Source organism: Diabrotica virgifera, chromosome 3, assembly GCF_917563875.1.
Source record: "Diabrotica virgifera virgifera chromosome 3, PGI_DIABVI_V3a".
NCBI classification, from domain to species: Eukaryota; Metazoa; Arthropoda; class Insecta; order Coleoptera; family Chrysomelidae; genus Diabrotica; species Diabrotica virgifera.
This window is the reverse complement of record NC_065445.1, coordinates 159,779,058-159,791,203: the sequence shown is the minus strand read 5'-3', so window position 1 is coordinate 159,791,203 and position 12,146 is coordinate 159,779,058. Positions and strand designations below refer to the sequence as shown.

At 33.5% G+C, this 12,146-nt stretch overlaps 1 protein-coding gene across 5 annotated transcripts in view; it reads left to right on the top strand.

Moving 5' to 3' along the window:
• The window catches only part of LOC126882177 (condensin complex subunit 1), an 827,360-nt gene that overhangs the window by 676,565 nt on the left and 138,649 nt on the right, over window positions 1–12,146 (top strand). For all 5 annotated transcript variants that reach the window (XM_050646993.1, XM_050646992.1, XM_050646995.1 and 2 more), the window contains exon 11: window positions 8,126–8,621. In XM_050646993.1, coding sequence (XP_050502950.1) covers window positions 8,126–8,621 — 496 coding nt within the window. The remainder of the gene's footprint in view (window positions 1–8,125; window positions 8,622–12,146) is intronic.

The window sequence follows — 12,146 nt, the reverse complement described above, 5'->3', positions numbered from 1 at the left end:
TATTTACGACATGGCGTTCCTGTAAACTAATTGGAGAATCTTCTGTAAGGAACAAAGATGGCGGCACCAGCTTGGACACGAAGACTGCGAAAACTGACCACGACCCAGGAAGAATATAGGACCCCAACCCAGTGAAAAGACAAAGTGATAAAATGTAAGTAAGAAATTTAGTTTATCTTTATTGAAAATGCTTCCCTCGGTTTTTATATACATATTATTATTGAACATTGAATATTTATCTTTGCTGATTTTTGAATAATTTATGAAGTGTCGATTTTTTTTAAGAATATCTATGAATTTTGAAACATGAAGTGATTTTTGAATTGAATATTTTTATCGAAGTTTATTATATATGCTATTCTTGAATTTTTATTGAATTTTGAATCTTTATTGAATTTATTTGAAAAATCTATTTTTAGTACGGTTATTTTTGAATATTTTATGGAATATCGAATTTTTTCCAAAAATTTCTATCGAAGTTTGAGATATAAACTTATTTTGAATATTTTTATCTAACTTTTGCATATGCTATTTTTTTTTATTGACGAATATGTATACTATTATTGAATTTTTATTAGCCAGTTGTTTTTATTATTGATATTTATTGATTCTATAGATACATTTTAATCGATTTTGTGTTAAATTTTGTATGATATGAACCTGAATTAATAATTTTTGTGTGATTAATGATATATAAATGATTTTTTTTAATAAATAATGATTAGTGATGACATACGTTGATATAAGAGCTTAAGATAAACATTGCTGTATGCAAGAAATATACTTTTAACGAACCGACCTGATGAGTCGAGATAAGGAATTTGAAGAAGAACTATATATATTAGAAGAAGAACTAACAATATTATAAGCTAAATATTATGAGGCAACTTGAGACAATAAGAAACCCACTGCTCTTGTCAAATTAGGAAGGTACTAATGATTTATAGAAGCTTGAAAGCTTATTAGAGACCCACTCTGTGTTTTGAAGGGTACCTATTTTATTCATGATTATTCGTGAATAAACAACGGCCTCAAAGCAAGGGATTGAGGTTGTGATATTTTTAGAAGAATTTGAACCGCATAAAATACCTATTTCGTGTTTTGAGTTAACTATACCACCTCAATGGTGCGTACAGATCAGGGCGAAAATTCGGGTTAATATTGGCGGAGAACTAAGACATCCGAGTGAAACCTCTTTTATTAAGGTAAAACGAAGGTATCGGAGCTAGTATATGAAGTGATGATTATGATGTTATATGAAATGATATATGAGATAAATGATATATGATTGTTATATGAAATATGTATATGAAGATGAATTACATATATACACTGTAGAAGTGCTATTATATGAAGAAAAATTAATTATATGAGTTGTAGTACCAGACAAGAAGAAAAGAAAGAAAAAAGAGAATTTTTAGTAAAATATGTGGGAAAAATGAAAGAAGACACATAAAAATTGCAAGAAAAGAAGCAAAATTAAGAAGATACTAAGCAAATAAGTAGCTAATCATTGAAATATGTCTAAGAATTAAAGCTGTAAATTTTTTTTCTCTAAAGTAACGTAAATTATAAATAACTTATTTTTAAATGTAGATAATGAATTCAGGTTAAATTTTCGCGGAAAATGGAAGTGTTTGAATTAAGGATAGACAATACCTTACAATAGTGTTAGTAGATAGTAAGCAAAGGGACACAAAAAGTGAAGTTTTTAGAGAGATTACATTTTTATTATAGGTACAATATTTTAAAGTTAGTAAGGCGTATATAAATAAATCAAAATAAGGCTGAAATAATAAGATGAAATAGTAAAGTAACGTTAAATTCTTTTTTTATATACCATTTAATAGAAGTTTAGGTAATATTTAGCTTAGCTTAGGAAGTATTAAATTCGAGATTTTATTACAATTAGATTAGTTACGGCTTATAGGCACTAAAAGACTATTTAAAAGTTAGGATCAATTTCATCCACTGTGGGCACTGTTTTGATGAAGTGAATTAGTGAACGAAAAAAAAGGACGAAAAGACACGACGTGAAAGTAGTTGAACTAGTGATAGGTTATAAAATACCAGTTTAGTATAGGGAAAATATGAACTTTTGTGTAGAATAGGATGACCGTACTGTGTTAAATAATAATGTTTGAATAACGGCGATTCGGTCAGTTGAAAGAAAACTCTCAAGGTTGTTATATTGGTCAAAGTAATATAAGGTCTATCTCCTAAAAGGCGATGATGGACAATCAATCTCATTTTAAAAATATGTAATTTGAACAAAACGGGGAGGTGTGGTATTATAATATCACCCTGTACAAAAGATGTTTGATTGAAAGTAAAGCATATCATAAATTGTCCGCCCTTGACCAAGGCCGACGCGTGAGGTTACAAAGTTCATTCTAATATATAAGTAAACGCCCGATGATATCATCATCATTATTATTTGTAGTAGTAATGTAAAGGTAGGTCGTTACTGTGATATGTAAACAATTTATTATGGTTAATCGTTGATGGAGTTAAAAGTAAATATAACGTATTTGAACCAAGAAGAGAGTTTTAATTAATTGGGACCTAGAAGGCAGTAACCACACAGTTATTTACGACACTATGTATATCATCAAAATCGGCTGCAGGAAACATATAGGTTATTATTGTAGATGTCCATACTACTCAAAAAATTTGTTTTCGGTCTGGAGGGGGTTGTGTCACCAACAGGATATTTTTTCCTTATTTCTCTGAACTAGATATCGGGCGATTGAGAGGAGAAGCTACAGAAGCAGTTCGACGTCGGCCTATATCGGATCGGATCGGAGAAAAACGGATTCACATTTAATACTATGGGTTTATTTTTTAATCCTACGTCGGCCGACGTCGGATCGGTCCGGAGAAATACGGATCCAATGTAGGTGCCGCCTAAGACATATGAAAAATATTGAGAACAGCAAAACCACAAAAAAAAATTGTTACGAGAAGAAAAAGAGGCCTTACATAATTTGAAGAACAACAAAGAAATCATCGTGCTTCCAGCTGACAAAGACACCGCTACGGTATGGTGTCCATTGGTGTACGGTATGGTCCATTCAAAACGAACAATTCCTCATGCAGAGAGAAAAGTCGGCCATTGCAGTGAGAAATATTTTTTCTCACGGGTTCTCCTACGGTTTTCTATACATATCGCCGTTTCCATGGTAACATGCACAATACAAACACAATTAGTCTTGTCAAAAAAATGTGTTGAAGCAAAACTTACCAGGAATAACCTTTCAAAACTGTTCAAAAATAACTGTTAATTAGAATTTTAAATAAATAGCGCATATAAATTTTAAGAATATTAAATACCTACATGTATATGTATTGTATTTCAATTTATGCATATAATATACCTAAAAGCACCTAAATTATTTAATTTTGAAGTTTGAACTTTTGACAAAACCGCATCCATAGAAAAAGTACAGTGTACAACACATGAGAAAATGACATATTCCTCTCTCACTTGATTTGCGGCCCTCGCCTCGTGCCTCGGCTCGTGCCAACAAACTTCTGCGCTCGTGAGAAATATGTCTTTTTTCTCACTTGTTGTAATAAACGTAATAGAAAGAAAGTCAATAATTTTACAATTAAATGGTTATAGTAGGGATTGTACCCATTATACAGGGTGTTCAGAAACTCTTCTAACAAACGAAGCCCTGAGATTCCTCAGATAATTTTAAGAAAATTTAACTCAATTCACCTAGTCCGAAAATGCTTCCTAAGGAAGCTAGAGCTCTTTAAAGATGGCGTTTTGTAATTAGTTATTTTTTTATAGCTCCTTCTCTTCTTCTTAAGGTGCCGAGACCGCTTGTCGATCGTTGGCTCTCATGTTGTGCAGCATATTAACAATCATTGTCTTATTTACAGCCGCACGAAATAGTTCAGTGCTAGTTTTCCCAAACCATTGGCGTAGGTTTTTAAGCCAAGAAGTTGTACGACGGCCCACACTTCTTTTTCCCATTATTTTACCTTGCATGACAAGGTGAAGTATGTCATATTTTTCTGGGTGACGCATTATATGACCAAAGTATTCCAATTTGCACCTTTTAACCGTGTTCACTACTTCGCAACTTTTATTCAAACGTTGCAAAACCCTTTCGTTTGTGACTCTTTCTACCCAACTGATCTTCAGAATACGGCGGTAGACCCATATAGCTCCAGAACACTTCTATTTAGAAAAACGAAAACTGGTACATCTATTTATCTTCCGGAGGTAAATCGATTCCATCAATTGTCAATTTTTAGTACCGGTCATATCTCATAACTTGCTTTAATTTTTAAGCATTTTTGACAGTAGAGTATTGAATTATGAGGTATTCTAGTACTAAAAGTTACTCTTTAAGTCGGTAAATACACCGTTTTTTTTTATTTTTTTTTCAAATTTTTCTTAAATTCAAAATACGAAAAATTTTAAAATTTATTTTTCTAGAAAACGGTGCATCTTACTGACTTAAAGTAAGAGTTCCTTTTAGTACTAGAATACCTCACAATTTAATAATATAGTGTCAAAAATGCTGAAAAGTTAAAGACAAAAAAATTATGCGATAAAATAACCGTTGCCCTACCCAAAATGGACTCCTATGACCGGTATTAGAGATTCGCCACTGATGGAATCGATTTATCTCTGGAAGATAAAAAGGCGGACCAGTTTTTGTCTATCGAAATGGAAGCGTTCTGGAGATATAAAAAAGACTAATTAGAAGGCGTCATCTTCAGAGAGCTCTAGCTCCCTTAGGAGGCATTTTTGAATTAGGTGAATTGTGTTAAATTGTCTTAAAATTATCTTAGGAATCTTAAAATTATATAGAGGGTGTTTCAATAAAAAAAACATAAGTTTGTGTCACCCTGTCAATACGGGTAGCCCTGTATATTAGAAAATATTTTTAAATTATGATCCTATCTTTGCCCCCACTTTTTAACTAAATAACTTTTTTTCGTATCTCTTACGACAAACGAGTAATTGGACTTTGTCACACTAATGCTTTACTCTGTATAGGAAATAACTATAAAACCATCCTGCCTCTTTGTAAATAGCCTTATATTAAGATTATTGAAACATATGCAAAATGGCATGACTCAGAACATCGTGGAATTTTTCACGAATTTTCTTACAAATTTAGGACTCCTGCCGTCTTACATGAACCGTTTAACCTTCCTGCCGAGTACCGAAAATGTATTGATTGCATTTGAGTATTAGGTATAACTTTTTCTCGGAAAATCACGGAATCAGGGTGAACATTTTCCGCAGAATTTTTCAAGGGACAAGTATACTTAAACATTAGGAGACGTCATGCCAATATTTTTTTTGATCATTTTGAAATAAATAAATATGTTTAATTTATTTAGTTGGCAGGACTCAGAAAATCATGAATATTTCATTATTTTCCTTACATGTTTGTATACATATATACTCCGTTAGCCCCGTTTGCAACCCTCCTGCCCAACAAATGTTCTTCATAAAATCGATAGTATCCTGTCATTCTACGGATATGGCAGGACTCAGAAATTCATCGCAAAACCCTATTTTTATTTTTTGGGAAAATCTAATTTTTACAGGAAAATGTCGCAGGAAATTTGTGGATGTTTCCACAGATTGTAAGTACTTCGTCTACCCTTCCACTATTGCAACAGGCAGGACTTAGAAAATCGTGGCTGAACTTCTATATAATATCTCCCGGTCTAAGTGGCTCGCGTTCTTGACGTAAGAATCCGCTTCCTCTGCGTATGGTTGCAGCTGTTCAGCCAGAAATTTTGCCAGCAGTTGTAAAGGAGATCCGATGGAGCTAACAATTTGTCGCAGTGGTAATCCTTCCTTGTGTACCTTCGGTAGGCCGTAAAATTTTGGGCATCTTGATGACTTCTGTCTAGGTATGAGATGCACCCGTTGTTCGTTCTTGACATTTGAGGCTTTGATCTTAGCTTTTGTTATTTTCTATTATTATTGGATATTATTGGATTATATTGGATATTATTAGATATGTTGTCGGGCTGACGAGATGCTTTGATATGTTGTATCATTTAAGATGTCGTTTATTTTTGTTTCGTAGTCTTGAATATTCATCACTACCGTAGCGTTGCCTTTGTAAAAGACTAAATTGACAAAAGTATTATAAATTAACACACTAAACACATAAGAAAAAGACGATTACAAACAGTTTAAAAGCCACGTGTGCCGACCAACTGTGTTATGAGGTTAAGAGTAGATGTCATTCCTGGACATGGCAAATTACACCACTTATTCTTTTTCTTATGTAGTACTACTACTGAAAGACTAAAGATCAAAATTTACCAAAAAGTTGTTTAAAGTTAAAAAACCAAAATTGCATACTAAATACTTTAATATTTACTAAAAGCTGAAACTTTACAGTGAATCAGTTGTTGAGACATCATCGGATTGAGAGTGGTTATCCAAATATAATAGGTAGGAGTAGACAACGTTGTCGCGTCGACAAATTGCTACTTGGGTTTCTAACCTTTTTATCGACAATTCTTACCCAAAACACCTAGTCACCAAGATATTATTCAGTTTGACCCCGAACATGGTACGCCAAAATGATGAGATACAAATTTCTGTCACAAGCGAAGAACTGAATGCTTATATACTTCATTAAAATACGTTAAAGGCATAACACCCAAACTGGCAAGATTGTTTAAAGATATTACCAACTTAAAAATAGCCTTTAAAACTTCATTAACTTCAAGATCTATATTTTCTAAAGTTAAAGATAAGAATGACATTAAGAATTGTTCCAACGTTGTCTACCAGATTCCATGTAATAACTGTAATTTAATATACAAAGGGCAAACCGCACGTACTTTAGGTAGTCGCTTGATTAGTCACCGGAGCGATAGCAGATTATATCCTGAAAGATCTGCTCTTGCGGAACATGTAAACAAAGAATACCATATAATGAGTTATGACTCGGTTAGAGTTTTAGCCACAGACTCCAACTACACTAACGAGATTGTTCTTAGAAATGACTTTTATTTCTCAAAATGCCAATGCAATGAACAAAAGGGGTGGATATATTTGGATAACCACTCTCAATCCAACGATGTCTCAACAACTGATTCATTGTAAAGTTTCAGCTTTTAGTCAATCTTAAAGTATTTAATATGCAATTTTGATTTTTTTAACTTTAAACAACTTTTTGGTAAATTTTGATGTTTACGTCTTTCAGTAGTAGTACTACATAAGAAAAAGAAAAAGAAGAAGTGTTGCCATTTGCCATGTCCAGGAATGGCATTTACTCTTAACCTCATAACACAGTTGGCCGGCACACGTGGCTTTTAAACTGTTTGTAATCGTCTTTTTCTTATGTGTTTAGTGTGTTAATTTATAATAATTTTGTCAATTTAGTCTTTTACACCATGTATTTTTTAATATTTGACTCCAAGAATGAGTGGTGCGTAAATTTGTCACCTGTTAATATAACACCTTCGAAATACAATTCTCAATAACATAAGTACTAAAACCTTTACACCTTTTTAAAATATGTCTCGAAGATGCTTTACTAACAGTCGCACTTTATTTCAGTTTTTCCTGATGATGAAAATAAACATTTTCGAAAGTTTGAAACTTGTTTAAAAGAGTACACTTATTTCACCGCTGCTAATTACCGCCCGAATAAGAACTCGTAAACTTGGCATGACCTTGAAGGTCAAGGTCAAAGTGAAGGTCGCCATTGGATAGCCAGGAAAGAGTCCTTGACTACTAGTACTTTTCTTTGATCCTACCCTCTACATGTTGCCAGATAACCAGTAAATCCGAGAATTTAAATACCCGGTAAATCTTATAATTTTTCGAGTGTGTGCCTTTATATCTTAAAAACCCTCCATCTTTTCATCAGGATGCTTCAAAGAGTATTTTCCGAAAGTATGAACTAAATCCACTGGGACCTAATTTCCATAAGGTTTGTGCGGGGTACTTTGACAATACTCTTTTGTTTTATTTTTTTAATTAGTATTAGACAAAAGATAAATGTTGGACTATCTAGTAACAGCGCTATAAATTTTAAATGTCATTTTCTAATGTAGCGGCTCTTTATTGTCTTGTCGTAGGTACTGTAATTTTGGTTAAATTATTTTTTTATAATTTTAGCGAACACTGCACGATTGTTGTCCAACGTCTCATGCGTCTCATCAAGACACTCCCCGCTACAAATTTACCAGATCTACAAGACATAATCTCTGATTGGGTAACCAAAGGCACACTAGACAATAGTGTCATTGAGACGTTGTGGCAAATAGTTACCCAAAGAGTTAATACTACAGTAGAAGATGAAGTGGCAGCCGTGGTTTTGCTAAAAATGGCTGCCATAGGAAGGAAAACTGTCATTTCAAAAAACATTAATCTAATGACAGGAATTGCATTTGGCGAGAGAGGTAAAAGCAACTTACAATTTCTGGCGGCATGCTGCAAGTTTTTAGCCGTGGCGTATGAAGGAGTCGACATGAACAGTGCAAATTTCGCATTTAAAATCAAACCAGACGAACAATGTTTCCTAGACTTAGTTACCATTTTAGGAGAATTATTCTTTAAAGCTGTGGAATTCTATCACGAAGCTCTTTATGCGGGATTGGACTTTGTCTATAAGGTAAGAATTAAAAGCTAAAACATCATTTTATCGCATCTGACTACTTGATATTGCTCTAAATATGCTGCTAGCTTTACGGTAAAGCTAGCAGCACCCACTCTATATCTCGGCAATGAAAAGGAGTACAGGGATCATTTTAACGGCATATTTTATTGCTATTTAATTGCTCTTGATTGGTATATTAACCAATCCTGAAAAGCTACCCCATCATCCCCTAGCGTAAAACTCACCCCCAAAAAGATGATGAAAATCGAAAATTAAACCCCAAGGAATTAATTGCTAATTTATTGCTAATTTATTACGGAAAGAAAAAATTTATTGCTGTAGCCGTTTCCGAGAAACAGTGGGTGCTGCTAGCTTTACGGTAAAGCTAGCAGCACCCACTCTATATCTCGGCAATGAAAAGGAGTACGGGGATCATTTTAACGGCATATTTTATTGCTATTTAATTGCTCTTGATTGGTATATTAACCAAACCCAAAAAACTACCCCATCATCCCCTAGCGTAAAACTCACCCCCAAAAATATGATGAAAATCGAAAATTCAACCCCAAGGAATTAATTGCTAATTTATTGCTAATTTATTACGGAAAGAAAAAATTTATTGCTGTAGCCGTTTCCGAGAAACAGTGGGTGCTGCTAGCTTTACGGTAAAGCTAGCAGCACCCACTCTATATCTCGGCAATGAAAAGGAGTACGGGGATCATTTTAACGGCATATTTTATTGCTATTTAATTGCTCTTGATTGGTATATTAACCAAACCCAAAAAACTACCCCATCATCCCCTAGCGTAAAACTCACCCCCAAAAAGATGATGAAAATCGAAAATTCAATCCCAAGGAATTAATTGCTAATTTATTGCTAATTTATTACGGAAAGAAAAAATTTATTGCTGTAGCCGTTTCCGAAAAACAGTGGGTGCTGCTAGCTTTACGGTAAAGCTAGCAGCACCCACTCTATATCTCGGCAATGAAAAGGAGTACGGGGATCGTTTTAACGACATAATTTATTGCTATTTAATTGCTCTTGATTGGTATATTAACCAATCCTGAACAACTACCCCATCATCCCCTAGCGCGAAACTCACCCCCGAAAAAATGATGAAAATCGAAAATTCAACCCCAAGGAATTAATTACTAATTTATTGCTAATTTAATACGAAAAGAAAAAATTTATTGCTGTAGCCGTTTCCGAGAAACAGTGGGTGCTGCTAGCTTTACGGTAAAGCCAGCAGCACCCACCCTATATCTCGATAATGAAAAGGGACACAGGGCCCATTTCAACGACATATGTTGTTGCTAATTAATTGCTCTTGATTGATATATTAACCAATCTCGAAAACTACCCCATCATCCCCTAGCGCGAAACTCACCCCCGAAAAAATTATGAAAATCGAAAATTCAACCCCAAGGAATTAATTACTAATTTATTGCTAATTTATTACGAAAAGAAAAAATTTATTGCTGTAGCCGTTTCTGTATAAACAAAAAATATATATAAGATATAATGTGGCGCTCCAAGTTTACGTAAAGCTGTATTGCCCATATAGAATCCAAACGATTAGAGAAAATCTGAATAAACCAATGCTAGGTTTGTTCTGCATTCTGGCCAAAGCGTGTAATTTTTTCTGCATAAACAAAAAAGATATACAAGATATAATGTGGCGCTCCAAGTTTGCGTAAAGCTGTACTGCCCATATAGAATCCAAACGATTAGAGAAAATCTGAATAAACCACAAGTTAGTGCTAGGTTTGTTCTGCATTTTTGCCAAAGCGTGTAATATGTTCTGCATAAACAAAATAGGTTATACAAGATATAATGTTGCGCTACAATTTTGCCTAAAACTGTAGTGCCCCACAAACGTTTATGGAAACGATATGATTCGGGACTCGTATAGCACTGATCATTTGAAGAAAACTTGTTAGAAAAAATAGTCTATAATCAAGAATAAAACAAAAGATTTGCTTTTTGTCTTGTTTGACCCCACCGAAGTTTTAAGATCATCGTAAATTTCCCATTTATTGTTATTTCGTCGGCAGTGGGAAATATAACGTCCAATTGTTATTTCGTTTTCAGGAGGAACAAACTCAACAATGCCTTTAATTTGGTATGTTTTGTTTTTTAAGGTACGTAACTAACTGTTGCTGGAATGTTGGTTAACTCGACTTATACAATTTTCAAGACAAAAACATGAATGGGAGCAAAAAAATTGCTTGAAAACGTAGTAACAATTAATGTCTCTTCCACAAACGGAACACGTAGATATGGTTACATTTAATGCATTTTACAAATTCTTGATTCCCTTCCTTGACAAATACTGTGTGCTATTGATAAACCGATTTTTTATTTATGCTGAAAAAAAATCATGTATTGCTGCTGTATTTGAAATTTCTCATTGTTTCAGTTTTCATTTTGTTATTATAACGCTTATGGAAAAATTTATCTGTATCCAGAAATTTAGTGTCTCATTATAAAAGTTATTTTAATAACAGCTGTAAAGCTGAATAATCCCTTGTAAATATAATACCTACTCTATTGTTGTATAGTTTTCAGAATTACCCAAGATGTCAGGACCGGCTTCCAAGTCAACTGTAGGTACATAATATTATCATCAGATCAAATAATCTGTACTAGGGTTCCAGCTTTCATTAATATGAGTACCCAGATATACAATATTACTTACTCGTTCAATTGAGTCATTACCGATTGCTACGTTATAGTTATTATTATTTACGGCTGCCTGTTTACTAATAACCATAAACTTTGTTTTTCTTGCGTTGAGTTTGAGTCCATATATCGCGCAGAATACCACCATTCGTTTCAATAACGCTTGAAGATGTTCAATTGATCCAGTCAGCAACAAGGTGTCATCTGCGTATCTGATATTGTTCATAAGCATACCATTAATGAGTATTCCCTCTTTTGCGTTTTCCATTTAAGATTGTTTCAGCGTAAAGATTAAACAACATTGGTGACAATATACAGCCTTGTCGAACTCCACGCTTGATTTTTACTTCTTCAGAGCACTGATTCGCAACCCTAACACATTCAGCCTGGCCACCCAATACAAATTTGCGATTATTCTAATGTCCCTACCGTCCAGACCGGTAGTTTTGAGAATATGTAGCATTTTTTCATGGCGAACTTTATCAAAGGGTTTACACATACAAAATGTCAGAAATATGGTGTGGCACTGTGTTTCAATAGAAATAATACTTAATTGTTTTTATAATTTTCATGTAAATTAACAATGTAGATTTTATATCCTTACTTGACCTTGTATGCACAATGTAGAATTTAGGCAACAAACTTGTTATTGTCAAAAACAAGTGTTTAAAATTAAACTTAATTTTTTTTTATTATTTTTTCATCATTTCTAAGCTTCCGCTAAAGGCCTTTTTTGATATGTAACATCAACAAAAAAAATCATGCATTTAAGGGTTAAACCAATTTTATATTCTCCAATTTCTGAATGTGCACTTAGGCGACCATATAAGATACTCGAAATATTTAATATTATATAA